The sequence below is a fragment of the Vulpes lagopus genome, chromosome 2 (assembly GCF_018345385.1).
Source record: "Vulpes lagopus strain Blue_001 chromosome 2, ASM1834538v1, whole genome shotgun sequence".
Lineage (NCBI taxonomy): Eukaryota > Metazoa > Chordata > Mammalia > Carnivora > Canidae > Vulpes > Vulpes lagopus.
In genome coordinates this window covers 73,061,097-73,077,053 of record NC_054825.1, presented here as the reverse complement: position 1 = coordinate 73,077,053, position 15,957 = coordinate 73,061,097, and the positions used below count along the sequence as shown (strand labels likewise).

Below are 15,957 nucleotides of genomic sequence, written 5' to 3'. Positions count from 1 at the left end.
TTTAGTGCCTGCCTTTGGCCCAGGGTGTGATCCTGGAGACCCAGGATCGAATCCCACATCAGGCTCCTGGTTCATGGAGCCTGCTTCTCCCTCTGCCTATGTCTCTGCCTCTCTCTCTCTCTCTCTCTGTGTGACTATCACACACACACACACACACAAATAAGTAAATAAATAAAATAAAATAGATTTCAAAAAAAAAAAAAAAGAAAGAAACAAAATGTTACCTGTACCATTAAGCTCCCTTTGTGCTCATCCTCATGTGGGCAGTAAGACAGTATGTGGATGGAAATATGATCAGTGTTGGGTCACTATCTGCATCTAAGTGCTATGAAGAAAGATAAAACAAGGTAAGGTAGGTATAGAATGATAACAGTAAAGCTAGTTTGAAAACCCTTCTCTGAGGAGGAGAACTTTGAGCAAAGATCTGAGTGAATAAGCCATGTAAAAAAAAAAAAAAAAAGAGCTATGTGAATAGCTGAGGGAAGAGCATTTTTATTGAAGGAATAGCATATGCAGGACCTGAAGCTAGAATCTGCTTGAGGTGCTTGAGGTAGCCATGGTAGCTGAGGTGGAGGAAAAGGGGAAGAGTGTAGGAAATGAGGTCAGAGAGGGAGCCAGAGGGCCCAGATGATTTAAGGCCTTGTAAACAGGGTAAAGTATTTGAATTTGAATTTAAGGATGGGAAGCCCATGGAGGGTTTTGAGCTGAGTAATGACATGATCTCATATACATTTTTAAAAAACACCACCACAACAACACTGTCGCCTGTCATGTTGAGAAGAAGACTAAAGGGGGTAGGGTCTGAAGCAGACACAACACATGGGAAGTATAGTCCAAGTGAGAGACAACAGTGGTCTGAACTTGGTGTGTTGCTTGATGTTTACAGGCTCTCTCAGGGACAAGAAAGGGCCCTGATTTGTAGCATTTGGTGATTTCCATGGTAAGTAAGTACTCCCACTGTGGTGATTTCAAGCCACCAGTTGAGGAGGTGAGAAAGGAAGTGCACAGTCAGCTGTCATGAGCCAGTGGAAGCTAGCTTTGGCACACCATTGCTTGACCTTGGGTGTTTAGCCGGTGATGTGTTTGCAGGGGGCATTCAAGTTTGTCTCCATTTTCTACGGTGGATGGAAGCTGCATCACTTTTTTGTGTTTTTTTGTTTTGTTTTTTGTTTTTGTTTTTTGTTTTTTGTTTTTTGCATCACTTTTTTGGAAGGAGAGGAAATGGAGGTTATGTCAGGGAGAGAGTCCATTTATAATTTCCATCATACTGGGGCCTTTCAAAATAAGCCTAGATGTTGGAGGCCTTGCAGGAGCTTTGGACTCCCTCAGATCCTTTGAAAGTGGAGTTCAGCCCCAAACCTCCCTGCAAACAGGAAGCTGGTTTGAGTTAGAACATAAAATAAAAACCAGCTGATGCCCCTGAATGTTTTTCTCTGCTCCTCCCACTCCACAGAGCCAAAGGAAACTGCCTTTTTTTTTTTTTTTTTTTTTTTTGTCTTTGGATAGTTGTGCAGAAAGTCAGAAAAAGCCAAAACCCATAAATCCTTTGAAAGTAAGCCAGGTGTTGAGCCCAGGCAAACTTCTGCCCGTGGGGTTTCCTAGCCCGGATGTCTGTCCCCTGCCAAGAGTCCTAGGAGGAAAGTGCCTGAGGAACACAAAGTTGCCAGAGATCAGAGCCTGGAACCCAAGCATAGCAGGAAAAGATGGTCTGTAGCAGTTTCTCAAAATGAGCTTCCAGCCCATTTGTAGGTCATGAAATCAACAAAGTGGGCCAAGACCAAATCATTTTTTAACAAAACAGAACATAATAAAAAACAGAGTATATCGCATGCAGTAAGAATAAGTATTATTTTGTGAAACTTTTGTTTCAGTTTTATGCACATGCATACACATTCATGTGTACATGTATCTCTATACAGACTCATGATTTAAACTTATAAACTCTCACTCTTACAATGAGTCATGGTCAAAAATGTTCAACCAAAAACTGGTCTTAAAGGTACGAGTAATTCACATCCCTTTCCTGTTTTAGCTTGCTGTTGAAAAGTCCAGGCTAGTTTCGGAATGAATCCTTTATGGAACTAGACATCTGTCCACAAAACACCTACCCAAATTTCTGTCGGAGAGAAGGAAAGCTGAGAAGGAACAGACTGGTCTGATTCTTTGGGATCAAAGCTGAAGCATATGCGAGGGATTGAAGCAAATTTGAATCCAAAGGATTTGCCCAAAATGATTCAGTGGAAGAGAATAGGATTTGAGCAGCCTTTTAGCTCACTGCACTTGATTCTGTGACCTTTCCCATCTATGTGGGTAATGCTGGCCTTGGGTTCCTCACTCTCTCTCTTTCTGTCTCTCATCTGCAGTAGGCAGTTAGTGCACCATGAATGTTCCTAAGCACCCCTCCCTCTGGGAGAGCTGGAGGCACAGTGCCAGGATGGGGAGCAGTGCACTGAACTGAGTATCCCCCGGACTTCCCCGGGGGTATTTTGTGCTCTCCAGTTAGTGTGCCTGGTGCTCGGGCCTTTCAGAAAGGTGACTGGGTGCCAAGGCATCATGTGGCTAAGAAAAAGTGAAGAAGGAGGCATTAGTTAGGGCAAACTACCAAGAACACAGAGAGTAGGCTACAGTTAGTTTATCCTACACTAGGTTTAGTGCCTCAGGTAGTCTCCAGGGTAACTGGCATGTCTGGTGCTTGCCAGGTGGCTGTGGGTTGGCCATGGGACTAAACCACGTCTGTCAGCGAGAGGACACATGTTGGAATTGCTGCTGCACATCCCCAAGAAGCACAGAAGACTCTTGGGGGCCTTCCTGGGGAATAGGTTTTAACTGTCATGTCCTAGGGGATTTATCTTGGTCTTTGGCCACCATAAGGCATTTCTTTCCAACCTAATTCAAGCTAAAATGGTTCTTGGAGAGAAGAATTTAAACCAGCTCTCTAGAAGGACTTTGAATTCTCCAGCTGGGGCAGTAAGAGATATAGGAGAGAGTAGGAGAGATCCTAATCACCCTAATTGATTCTGGGTTTCCCCTCTCTAGAAACTGAACTAGGAGTAGACCACCCTGCCACAGATATGAATACTTCTGAAGTATTTCTGGTTCACACCACCCTCCTAGGGCCTCTGAGACTCTCTCTCTCTCTCTCTCTTTTTTTTGGTAAGATTTTATTTATATATTTGAAAGAGAGAGCGAGTGAGAGAGAGTGCAAGCAGTGGGGAGAGAGAGAGAGGGAGAAGCAGGCTCCCCTGCCCAGGAGGGAGCCTGATGGAGGCTCCATCCCAGGACCCCAGGATTATGACCTGAGCTGAAAACAGATGCTTAACCAATTGAGCCACCCAGGCACCCTGGGCCTCTGAGACTCTAAGCAGAGTACAGTCTAGCCTATTTATATGACCTTTCTGCATTCATATGTCTTTCTCTCTGAGCCAACGGAGAGACCAGGAACATCTCTTAGGAGGGCCAGTACAGAGTCCAGACCGTACTTGAGGGTACTGGACCTGGGGTGGCAAGCAAGATGTTCTGTATCAGAAGTGAAATGGAGTGAGGAGAGGTTCCAGGGAAGTTTGAATCTCCCATGGGATCATCTAGCAGAAAGGCCAGTGAACTAATTTGAGGTTAGTTCAGTGTGTGCCCTGGGGCTGCATCCAGTGTGGGGTAACAATATTGATGGGGAGAGTGATGGTGAATGTTGCATGTGGACATGTCCTCTCAGAATCTCTGAGCACTTTACACAAGTTTCCCTTTCATCTCTGTGGGAGTGGGGCTTAATAATCATAATTAGGGTACTGTGAGCATCTGTGCTATGCTAAATACAACATTAAGCCATGTTTCTGTCTCCTAGGCTCATGGTCTGCATGAACTGACAGATGGTTGGGGTGGGTAGAGTTCTCTGATGGAGGGAAAGAACGTGATGGGATGCAAAGGTCAGAGATATTATGAGTCACCTAATTAATACCTAACATTCCTCTGACTCTTGGTAGATCAGAGTAGCCTTTCTTTCATGCCTGCCAAGGCACGAAGATCAGTGACTTCCCCTGACTCTCAGAGACCCAAGAAGCCAGTCTGGGGACCCAAGGCTTTATCTTGTAAACTGAGCCTTCCTGGACTGTGGGAGAGTACTTGTTTCTCTGTGGCCATGAGCAGAGCTTTTACTCTGCATTTTCTTTCCCAGGGTCCCCACAGATTGAGCCCTGTTAAAAGCCTGCAGCGTACAGTGGCTTTTCCCTGTGTGATCAAGGGGCCTGTGGCCAGGTTCTGGAGGTTCTGGAGAAGTCAATAGCCCCATTTTCCTGAAGAAAGAAAGTAGTCAGCATTTGCTGGATGGTCGTGGCTACCTTTAGCACTTCTTCCCAGGCCTGCCCACTCTGTCCATATGTCACTTCTCTGTCTTGCTCTAACAGGTAACCTTGGAGAAGGTCCTTGGAATAACAGTGTCTGGAGGCAGAGGACTTGCCTGTGATCCTCGATCGGGTTTAGTTGCCTACCCTGCCGGGTGAGTACGTTGGAAAAAGGCTTATTGCATGGGAGTTTATAACCATGCAAAACCAGTTGGGATGGGCAGGGGTTTTTTGGTTTTTCTGATATCTTCAGGTTAATATTTTGGTAAACATTTTGTAAAGGAGATACGGAGTCAGGTCAAGGGTTTTTGTTGAATGTTGTCCTTGTTGCCATCCTGTCCTGTTTTGTGGCCAGCCACCCATACGTACAGATTCACACTTTATATTACACATACTTCCCAACACCATTTTAATGTCTACCTCCTAGTCACTTTTAAAAACAGCTTTATTGAAATATGACTCATGTACCAATTTGCCCATTTAAAATGTATAGTTTGGTGTTTTTTTTTTTTTTAGCATATCCATAGAGTGGTGCAACCATCACCATAATCAATTTTAGAGCATTTTCATCACCCTGAAAAAAGAACCCCATACCTATTAGCAGTCACTCCCCATTTCCCCTCAAGAGTCTCAGCCCCAAGCAATCACTAATCCACTTTCAGTCTCTATAGATTTACCTGTTCTGGGCATTCCATATAGGTAGAATATTTGATCTTCTGTGACTGGCTTTTTTCACTTAGCATAATGTTCTTGATGTTCATACATGTCATAGCAGGTATCAGTACTTCACTTCTTTTTATGGCTGAATAATACTCCATTATGTGGATGTCCTACATTTCATCTAGTCATCAGTTGATGGACATGTGGGTTGTTTCCACTTTCTGGCTATTTTATAAAAAATACCACTCTGAACATTTGCCTAGTCTCATCACTTGGAAACATGTCCGTGCCATGGAAGAAAAGTAGGGTTCTGGAACTGGTGTTCATCTATCCCTTGCTGCCTTTTCACTCCTCTGTTCTGCAGATGGGAAACCCCCAGCTGTAGTTTCTTTAGGTTTCTGCAGAAGTGTTTCTTTGGGAGGCTTGGTGCTCTTGCTGCTTCTGGTTCTCTCTGTCAATTTTGCTGCTGGGCATGAGAGCACAAAAATGGGAAGTCCGCACTGCTCTACCTTCCTTCCCCCACTGTCAGCTTGGGAATGCCAAGTTTCCCAGAGTGATTTCCACAGCAGCTCTTATAGTTTTTGTACCAGTATATGATTTTCTTAGTTTTATCATCCCATCAAAAATCTGCCTTTATCAAAAACTTATTCTGTGCCAGGCACATTGTTAAGTACTTTGCAAGGAATGATTTTATTTAATGCCCATAGCAACCCTGTGAGGCAGGTACTATTACTATCCCATTTAGAGAAGGAAACTACGATAAAGAGGTTAAGCAGTTTGCTCAAGGTCACACAGCTAGTAAGTGTCTATATTGGGATTTTAACCCAAGTAGTCTGACTACAAAGCTCCTTAATCTTAAAATGGTGTGGGATGGGGGAAAACCTGACTTTCTGCTTATTTTGAAAAGCTCCTTTTTGTGTAGCTATCTACCTGCCACGTGAATGAGAAGAGCCCAATTTATGGGCATCTTAATCTATACCAGGTAAACTTCTGCCCCTGGATTCTGGGGTCAGTGCCTTTCCTGAACGCCCCTTTGACATTTAATGTTGTGGTGGGGTGCTATGAGAGCTATACTGGCTTTACTCTGGAGGCCGAGTTGGCCTCCTTCTCCCACTCCAGAAGCGAGTTGATGAATGACCTCTGTTGGTGGACACCCTGTGCAGCCCGCCTCAGGGGAATTCCATTCGTGCCTGCCTCTGCCTGGGAAAGCCAGGTTCCTTCTTGTTGGAGTTGGGGCTAGCACTGGATGTGAGATGGGCAGGAAAGACTTGGGCTGCTGCTTGGTATGTGTTGAGCCTAGTGTGCCTGCCCTAGGGATTGTGGAGCTATGCTCCTTGCATCTTCCCTTCACACCCCTGACCCTAGGCTTGGTGCTTTAAGGATATGTGTTTCTGTTTGTGGGCAGGTCCCAGCCTGGCACATGTGCCTGGGAGTCATTAGCCTTCCAGATGGTATATGGAAGCTTCTCTTCTGTGTCATCTAGTAGGTTCCCTCAGTGTGCTTGGCTTGGATGAGCCCTGGGCAGTTACATGATCTACTCCTTGACCTTTTGATCTCCTAGAACTTCAAGTTCCCTCTTTGCAAATGGCCCCTTTCTGAGTGTTTTCACTTTGCTCTGTGCTAGAGGTCCCCATTGTGCCTCTGGGGTGTCTGGGGACCATTGAAGTCTGTGTGAGCCAAGCAGGCTCTTTCCCTCCTTCCTCTTCTTTTCCTATCTGGTGATCCTAACCCCACCCCCCACTCTCTAGTTCCTACTGTGCTTGTTGCTCTAGGAGCGGCTCAGGTATCCTAGAAACAAGAAGAAAAACAAAGCTCAGAAAAGTCTCCCGGAGGCCTACAGGCAAATATCAAACCAAAACAAAGTTTTCTGAAAGGAAATGAAACAGCTCTGAGAGGGGGGGTAGAGGGAGATGTGTGTCAGGCCGAGGTGGGTGAAGTCTCTGAGCAGAGACCCCTCGGTTTTAGTGGCTCCTGCATCTCTTCTCCAGAGTTCCCCCCCCCACCCATTGCTGTTCTCTCCACAGAAAGCCTGCCCCTCACCTGTCACACTTTGAGCTCCCTGCTCCAGGAGGCCAGGTGGTCCCCAGGTAGCCTCTTCGAAGAACTCAATTTAGTTGAACATCTGTAGTTGACTTGGGCCCCTTCCGTAGTTGGCTTGGTAAGGAGTTCAGGTGCTGTAGAACCCAGCACAGCCCCCATTGCAACAGTGGAGCTAGTCTGTCCTGAGAATGGGTTTCTCTTGATCCTGAGTGCCAAAGTGTAGGGCCTGGCCTGGGTGAATGCTCTGGGCAGAACAGCTGCTAGAGTGGGAGGTGTCCTGGAAAGGTATTGACCCCTAGCCAGCAGCCCAGAGGAGACCTTTTGGCTGCTTTAATTAGGGAATTAGGGAGGAGGAGGGGAAACCAAGATTTCCCAAGAAGGCCCTCCATTTACTCAGCGCATATTAGAAGTTACGCTGAGGCCCCCAGCTCCAAAGCACTGGACCAGGTGTGAAATCACAGTATCTCAACCTGAACTGTGTTCTGGTGCCATCTAAGCTAAAGGAGTACAGAACTGCCTTCTTACTGTCTGTGGCAAGCCCTGTGTGGTGGGTTTGCCAGGGAGCGTGTGGGTCTGTGGAGACAGCAGGTGGACTAGAAAGAAGATGTTTGGACTTTGTGCTCTGGTGGATGTGAGTCATGTGCAGGGGTACTTGCAAGCATCGGTCCCCTCAGTGCCTGTCTTCTGGTTATTCTGCAGGTCTCACACCTGAAACTGAGGCCCCTGAGTTCTTCCTCAGATGATTTGGTCATAGATGCCTTCATTTGTTCAACAGTTATTTGTTGAAAACATGCACTGTTCAGGCATATCATATGTAGCAATGAACAGGACAGGAAGGGTGACCATTTTTGTGGGATTTAGGTTCAAGAAGGGCAAGCAGACAATAAGCATGTAAGTCCATAAATGAGCAAGATAATATCAGAGATGGTAAATGTTCTGAAGAAAGTAAAACCAAGTGATGGAAAGGGGAGTAAATGAGTAACTTGTGGGGTGCATGGTGGGGGTGGGGCCCGAGAGGCCTACTTTAGGATTGGGTAGTTAAGACTTAGAGGGAGGTAGCATTCAGCTGATATCTGAATGGCCAAGAGGAACAAACTGGTGAGGATCTGACTCCAAAGTTACCCAGGTGGAGGAAGCCTCAAATATAAGGGTGCCAAGGAGAAGAAGGATCGGTTCATTCGTCTGAGGGGCTAACCGGTGGTGGTGGTGGCTAGAGAATAAGTGAGAGGATGGGGGCCCACGCACTGCATTTTGAACTGGCTTATAAGTCTTGCAGCCCACAGAGATTCATCTCTTTTTCTCAAAGGGAATATGTTTAGAGCCCTCTGGGCAGAGAGAAGTACTAGTAGCTCTCCACTGGAACCCATGTTACTCTCTGCCTTTTCTTATGTTTTTGAAGAGGGACTTGTAAAACATCCCAGAAACAGAAATGTCAGTGGGTCCCATGATCTGCCTAAGAGGATTACTTATTTGGAAGGTCCTAGATTGCAGGCATTTAAAGAGGACCACAACCGAGGCTGCCCTCGGAAACATCGTAGACTTATTCTCTCTTAGAATAATTAAAGCTATAAGATTTCCTTTTTGGGAGTTAGTCCAGAGGGACAGTTTATAATTCCACATCTGGGCGAGGATTCTAATGAGTCAGTGGTGTCCAGCAGGTCATGTATGGGATGCCATAGTTGGGGCTCCTGTTGTATATGCTGAGCCCCTGGATCGCGCTTTCCTTGTTAGTGGTGTAGCAGAGTACCTGTCAAGAAGATAGCTTGGAGCACCATGCTGGTTACTCTGCACATTGTCTTCTTCGATCCCCACAGCCAATTTTGTGAGGTAGATATTATTCTTCCTGTTTTATAGATGAGGAAGCTGAGATTCAGAGAAGTTAAGGAATATGCCCAAGATGACACAGTATGCTAGCAGTTAGGTCTGGCTTTTCTTGTTCTTTTCATCATCATACTGTCCTCAAGTGTCAGTGAGTCCTAAAAGCCCAAGGTAGGGGAGGACCATGCACCTATCCTGGGGCCCTTGTTCTCAGTTCTGCTGATCAGGAGGTTCCTTGACTTTGAGATCTGGTGGCTAGTGACTTAATGATTTATTCATCCATTCACAAATATTTATTGAGTGCCTATCTTGTAGGCCCTGGGGATGTAAACAAAACCGATAAAAATGCCACCTGCCCAAAGCTGGCAATCTAGTGATAAAGATAGATCTCCTCTCTCCCCAAAAGTAAATTTTATAGAATATTGCAAGTTGATGTGTGCTTGGAAAAGATACAAGCAATAAACAGTGAGAGGAACTAGGGAATGGCACTAGGCTATGGGGTTGTAATGTTAAATCGTGCTAGAGAGTGACATTTGAGCAAGGTTTGAAGGACCTTTTGTCCCTGTGTGAGTCACCTTCTGATTTTACCTGGTATGAAAGAAGAACTTCCAGGGCACAGGGTCTCCACTTGAACTTCTTGTGTCCTGCTGCCAATACGTGCTGCTGTGTTCATTGCTCATCCCACGCTCCTTTTGTTTCTGCCTTCTGGAAGATGGAGAGTGGTAGGAAGCAGATCCTGTGGGAATGCTGGGCTCTTGGTGATGGCAGCAGGCCTGGACCTGTCCATGGAAGGGGTGTGTTGAGGGCTTGGCCCTTCCCGGTTCAGAGGAGCTCCTGGGGAATGGGCCCAGCACCTGGTACTGGGGCTTCACCATGTGACTCACAGGCTGAGGCCCTGGGGGACTGAGGCCTCCTTGTCTCTCTGCACCTGCACCCTGGGGTTCTGAATTATAGGACTCAGCCGGTTGGGCCAGCCTAGCCCTTGTCATGGATTTGGGCCAGCAGTGCTACAGGGCACACGTGCAAATGACTGCCTGCAGTGCTGGGTGAGGGCAAGAGCCCCCCAGGGAGGGGGGGTACCCTGGGGTGGGGGCACTGAGGTGGAAGGCCAAAGACTGATGCAACTGCACCCCACCCTCCTCTCCCCAGTAGACTGGGGAGCTTGCTCAAGGTCGAGGAAGATTGAGGTGGCTCCTCTATCAGGGTCGTTGAGGTCTCTTCTCTTGGGAGAACCTCAGCCAGCGGGGCACAGTGGGAACCTTGGATGTCTTTGCCAAGTTCTGTCCTCACTTGGGCATCTGCATTATTGTCCCTACAAGTGGAGCTGTGACACAGCTCTTTCCTCCTCTTCCTCTGTGATGGGAGGTTTCCATATTTGAATAATTAAAAGTAAAAATTTCAGCTTAGAGATCTATGTCTGTGTGTTTCCCTCCTTTGCACATTTCTCTCCTTTGTGTGACTCCTCCATGCGGTACCTGAGAATTTTCCAGGCTATTCTGGAGGAGGTGTATGAGGGAGGGAGTCAGAGAAGGGAAGGGTTGCCTCACAGCCAGTCATCTCCCTCTCTACACCGTATTTTTACACACACTCACTGCTCTCCTTCCTCCTACCACCATGGAGCTGAACGTACCAGGAGGTTGAAACAAGATGTTGTAGTCCAGCAAGACTCAGAATTTGTGTGCAGTGACTTAGAAAGTGTATAAGTAGTCTGATGCACTACCCTTGGAAAGTCACGATGCTGGTTCGGGATGATGGGCTTAAAGGAAAACTCAAAAGTGTATTATAGAGCCTATCACCAATTTTTCTGGATTTGGAATTTGGCTGGTTGGAATTTGTGTCAGGTCGGGTTGAGTCAGATCAGCTCTCAGCTGAAGCCCCATGCCATGGTTTGTGTGTAGCTGTTCAGGAAGTTAGGTAACTTTAACCACTCAGACTAGAGGTCACTGCTAGAGAGATGAGCCTGTAGAAACGGGCCTCCTCAGCAGGTCGGCACAGATAACAAGAAAGCTAGAAAACATCAGTTGGCCCAAAAACTTCATGGTGGTGGCAGGCTGGTGTGTGCGTGCGTGTGTGTGATTTTTCATACACTGAATAAAGTATTAAAATCTAAATATCAAAATCTATGACCTTGGGATTATAACAGCCATCGCTTTCATCTGCCCTGTTCTGATTTCCAAATCCTGCCTGTAGCCCAAATCCTTCTTACCCTCAAAGTGCCCCAATCTTCTTTCCCTCTTCTCACAGGTTCCTGGCCCGGCACCCTGCATGTTAGGTCAGTGTGTTTCACGTCTCTCATCTCCAACTTTGCTTTTCTCTTCTTCCCTCAACTCACTCTGCTCTGCATTCCCTAGAGCACTGCTTCTGGAATCCTTATTCCCTTTGGCTTTAGCTAAGTGCCCTTGAGCCAGCTACCTTACTGCTCTGATTTCGTTCTCCATCTGTAAAGTGGGGATAATTGTACTAAGAGTCACAAGGCTATTGTAAGGATTAGCTAAAACCAGACATCCAGGCTGCTTGGCAGAGTGTCTGCTACCTAGAAAGTGCTTTTGATAAATGGTAACTCTTTATTACCAAGCCCCATGAGCGAGAGCAGAGGATTGGTTACTAAAGGAACTGGAAGCCTTCATGTTTAGAATTCACTGAAACTTTTTTAAGAAAGATTTTATTTATTTACTTGACAGAGGGAGAGAGACAGAGAGGGGGGGAGAAAATGATCGGGGGGAGGAAGAGCAACAGGAGAGGGGGAGAGCAACAACTCCTCACTGAGCCAGGAGCCTGCTTGATCCCAGAACCCTGGGGTCATGATCTGAGCCCGAAGGCAGACGCTTATCCGACTGAGCCACCCAGGTGCCCTAGAGTTCACTGGAACTCTTATGTGGTGCTTTTTAACTTAGCTAGGAGATGGCACTTCCATTTTCCTTCTGTGCTTCTCTACTGCTGTCCTAGACACTTAGTTTCTCTCTCAGCACTCCCCCCATCTCTTCCTTGCTACCTTGAGAGAATGAAAATGCAGATATTTTCTTTTCCTAAGCTTAATCTAGCTCTCCTTTCCTGGCTGCCTTCCCAGAACAAAAAATAAAGCCTCCTTTGAAGTTTTTCCCATTATTGAGGTCCTAACAGGACTTACCTCCATTCTTCCAAAGGAAAAACCTGACAGTCCCTTAGTACCTCATTCCCCACTGCCAGGGGCCCCCTTGCAGCCTCCTTTCCATGCTTAAGTAGTAGTAATATTAAGATTTGCCACTTGTTTGGCTCCTACTATGTATCAGAAAAAATCATTTATTCATCGCAAAAGTCCTAGAGCTAGATCTTAGTGTCTCCTTTATTATAGATATAAGTCAACATGCTTGTGTCATATCCAGGGTCACCGAGCTGTACATAGGAGAACAAGGGCTCAAACCCTGGTCTCTGCCTCTGAAGCGTACAGTGTCCCTACTGCCCCAACAGTGCTTCTGTTGATCCAGAGGTCTGCAGTCCCTCTTTCCAAAGAAGACAAGTGGGGCACGGAGTAGGGAGATCTGGGCCTACTGATGCCCCACAGGACCAAGCTAGTGGACCAAGGGAGGCATTTTCCCATTCAAATGGTTCTTAAGAAACTGCAGTGGGCCAGCGTCTGCTGGGCACAAGAGGCAAAGTAGTCAGGAGAACCAGACCCAGTTCCCATTCTTGTGAAAGGCATGGTCTGGCGGGAGGGTCATCAAAAACAAATGTAAAATTACAGCTGTGATAAAGGTTGCAAAAGATTGATATGCTGTGCTTGTTATGAGAGCTATAATATACTGAGGCCATTTGACCTGAGATCTGAAGGAGGACTAAAGATTAACTAGTTGGAAAAGGGAGAGAAGAGTGTTCTAGATAAGGGAAACAGTTCCTGTAAAGGAGCATGGCAGGTTAAAGAGAGCAAAAGACTGGTTGGAGCATGGTTCAGGGTGAAGCCGTAGGGTGGGCAGGGGTCATACCACCCAGGGCCTTCATGAGTACTTGAAGGAGTTTGGTTTTAGAAGCCCCCTAGGGCTCATCTTCCAGGAGTGATGCAATCAGATCAGACATGCGTGTGTGTTTGATATGAAGTGCACTGGAAGTCAGGGAGGAGGTCTGGGAGTCCTGGCTCTGCTCTTTCTAGGAACTTTCTGAGCCTAGGCTTCCTCATCTCAAAATTCTGGAGGGTTGGACTAGGTGAAATTTAGTCATTTAGCACAGTGCATTTAATTCCTTCCGTCCTTCCTTCCAGCTCTAACGTTCTATGAGTCTATCTGTTTGGAGGAATTAGGCTCCTTGTATCCTGGACTGCCCCTAACAGAAGCTGGGCAAGTGTGCATGGGGGTGTGTGTGTTCGGGAAGGGGGAGGGACAGTGATGGGGCACTGGGAAACCCAGTGATGGGTTTCCAAGGCCATCTGACTTGTTGTATGTTTAAGGGAAGCAGGAGACTAAAAGTTGGTGTAAGGAGAGAAAGGAGAACAAGGAAAGATGAGCAGATAGAGAGAGAAGAAAGGAAACAGGACGGATTTGGGGAGGGGTTAGAGGAGATGTGACTCAAGAATTCCAAAGCTGTTTGTTGCTCAGCCTGGCAGTTCTGGGCATACATACCTAGTGTACCTCTGAGATCCCTGCGTCCCCGGAGATTACCTGTGGACTGTGCATATTGAAATGGTTTACGGAGCCTAATACGCTAAGCACTCACCAGCAGCTGTACTTGCCTTTGCTTCAAGCTTCTAGCAGGCAGTGGGTTTCCAATTAAACAAGACTGGTCTGGGGGATGTTGCCCTCTGATCATTCTGTCCTCATCCCCTGACCTGGCTTAGCAGGCCCCACGCTTGCTCCTGTCAGCTACTTCATTAGTAAATGAAGCAGTGAGGCAGGAGGGGCGATGGGCCCAGGCCTACTAACAGCCACGGAGCCTAAGGGAGAACACTGCCTGGCTACAGCTTTGGACTTCCGGCCATGGCTCCTACCACCTAGCCTCCTCTGGAGGCTCCTACCACCTGGAACTGCCTCTGGAAAGTCAGTCTGAACCTGATCCTGTCCACTCTTGCTGCCTGGTTGGAGAGGGTACTTCCACCCTTCTCTGCACAGCAGGCAGGCAGGCAGGCAGGTGAAGTCTCTGATTGTCTTCTGGTAGTCTAGAGGGCCCTTATGGGATTCTCAGGGCGGGGCTCAGGAGTTCCAAGGCACTGAACAGGCCTCCTCAGGCCCTCTTGGCCTCTCTCTGCCCTTCCTCCTAGTCTTACTGAGCCTCCCTACAGTTCCAGCCTCCTGCCTTCCAACCCCTTCTTCATCTGACACATAGAGGGTGTGGGGTCTACTCCTGCCAGGTACACATGTGGGTGCACACCTGAGAGGCCTAACCCCTCCTTGGAGCACAAACGCTTGTCATACATGTGGCTCCAAGCCTGTGAACTGGCTATATGCCTGTGGCCTGCTTTGCTCAAATCACATGTACTCTTCTCTCTTGCACCCCTTCCTGAGCTCTGTGTAAGGTCTATGGGGCAGCTGGAGTCCTTGCTGCCATTTGTGGGTATGACCAGAGATGGTGCTGGTGCTTAGGGACCTAGTGGGATAGGCTTCCAGGGAGCCTTCATCCTAATGGGGCTGCAGAGATAGGCCCTGGTAGGAGGGGAAGAGAAGCAAGAATAGGTTGCTAGAAAGCAGTCAGTTGCCCTTGGTAGCAAGCAGAGCTCCTTTGAACTTGCTCTGTGCAGCTCCCTGTGCTGAGTGACCGGAATTCCCAGGTACCCTGGGTGCTCCTGGGGAGCTTTGGTTTGGTGCTAAGTCTGTTGTCTCACTCATCTTCCCAGGTGTGTGGTCGTGCTGTTCAATCCCCGGAAACACAAACAGCACCACATCCTCAACAGTTCCAGGTAAATGGGTCTGGGCCCTCAGGGAGTACCTCCCTTCCCTGGGAGCTGTGAGAATGGCACTCTCTGGGGTCTTTGTAGCTCTGCGGACTGGGGCCTGGTTGGGCCCCAGGACTGACAACAAAATGGCACATGTACATTGATGTTTGCTGATCTTGCCTTTTGAGGGGATTCTGTGGGAGCCAGGCTTAGGCCAGGCTGTCAATGCCCTTCTGAGCCTGCCTCATGTCTTGTAGGAAGACCATCACTGCCCTCGCCTTTTCCCCTGATGGCAAGTACTTGGTCACTGGAGAGGTGAGTGAAGAAAGGAGGCTGCAGTCCTCTGAGAAGGGTGGGTGTCCTGGCCTCAGCAGAGAGCTATATGGTCCTTGGCCTAGTTAGGAGTGCTGCCGCTTTGGCTTCCTGGACAGATACTAAATTCTAGTTTTTGCTCTACCTGAAAACAGTGGTTCTTAAGCTTTACTGAGCACCAGAATCATCTGGATTGCTTGGTCAAGTGTCCATTGCCAGGCCCACCCCCAGAGTTTCTGATTCGTAGGTCTACAATGGAACCGCAAAATTTGCATTTCTTACAAGTTCACGCATGCTGACTCTGCTGGTTTGGAAAGCAGGCTTTGGAAACCGGGGCCTTAAAATGTTCCTTATCCCCTAAAATGTTCCTTATCCCCAGAGGCCCCCTGCTGGGCACATGAGGACTACCTCTATCTTCTCAGGCTTTGCGGGGAGGCAGAGGCAGAGAAATAGGCCTGAGTGGTAGTGGTTATCAGAATCACACAAGGAGTTTTGAACAAATACAGAGGTGCACACCCTGAAACAGAGATATTGAACAAAATCTGGGGCTATTTTCCCCCAGATAATCATTGTTGTCCTGAGATGTTTATCATGTTTGTTTTTTTTTTAAACCTTTGCCCTGTATAGCACTCTGTTCTTGACTCTTGGCCAAGGGTCATTAGAGAGATTGTGTGTAGTAGTTGGGGAGATAAGGGCCCTCACTCTGAAAGGCCTGGGGAGGTTATATGCATCTGCCCTCACTTCTAGTTCTTGCTTCCCTGCAGAGTGGGCACATGCCTGCCGTGCGTGTTTGGGATGTGGCTGAGCATAGCCAGGTGGCAGAGCTGCAGGAGCATAAGTATGGTGTGGCTTGTGTGGCCTTCTCCCCTAGCGCCAAGTACATTGTCTCTGTGGGCTACCAGCACGACATGATCGTCAATGTCTGGGCCTGGAAGGTGAGTGGACTGGGTGGGCTGG

At 47.6% G+C, this 15,957-nt stretch overlaps 1 protein-coding gene across 3 annotated transcripts in view; it reads left to right on the top strand.

Moving 5' to 3' along the window:
* Positions 1-15,957, top strand: part of MAPKBP1 (mitogen-activated protein kinase binding protein 1) — a 53,489-nt gene that overhangs the window by 21,475 nt on the left and 16,057 nt on the right. For all 3 annotated transcript variants that reach the window (XM_041743182.1, XM_041743183.1, XM_041743181.1), the window contains exons 3-6: positions 4,398-4,489; positions 14,650-14,712; positions 14,946-15,003; positions 15,765-15,935. In XM_041743182.1, coding sequence (XP_041599116.1) covers positions 4,398-4,489; positions 14,650-14,712; positions 14,946-15,003; positions 15,765-15,935 — 384 coding nt within the window. The remainder of the gene's footprint in view (positions 1-4,397; positions 4,490-14,649; positions 14,713-14,945; positions 15,004-15,764; positions 15,936-15,957) is intronic.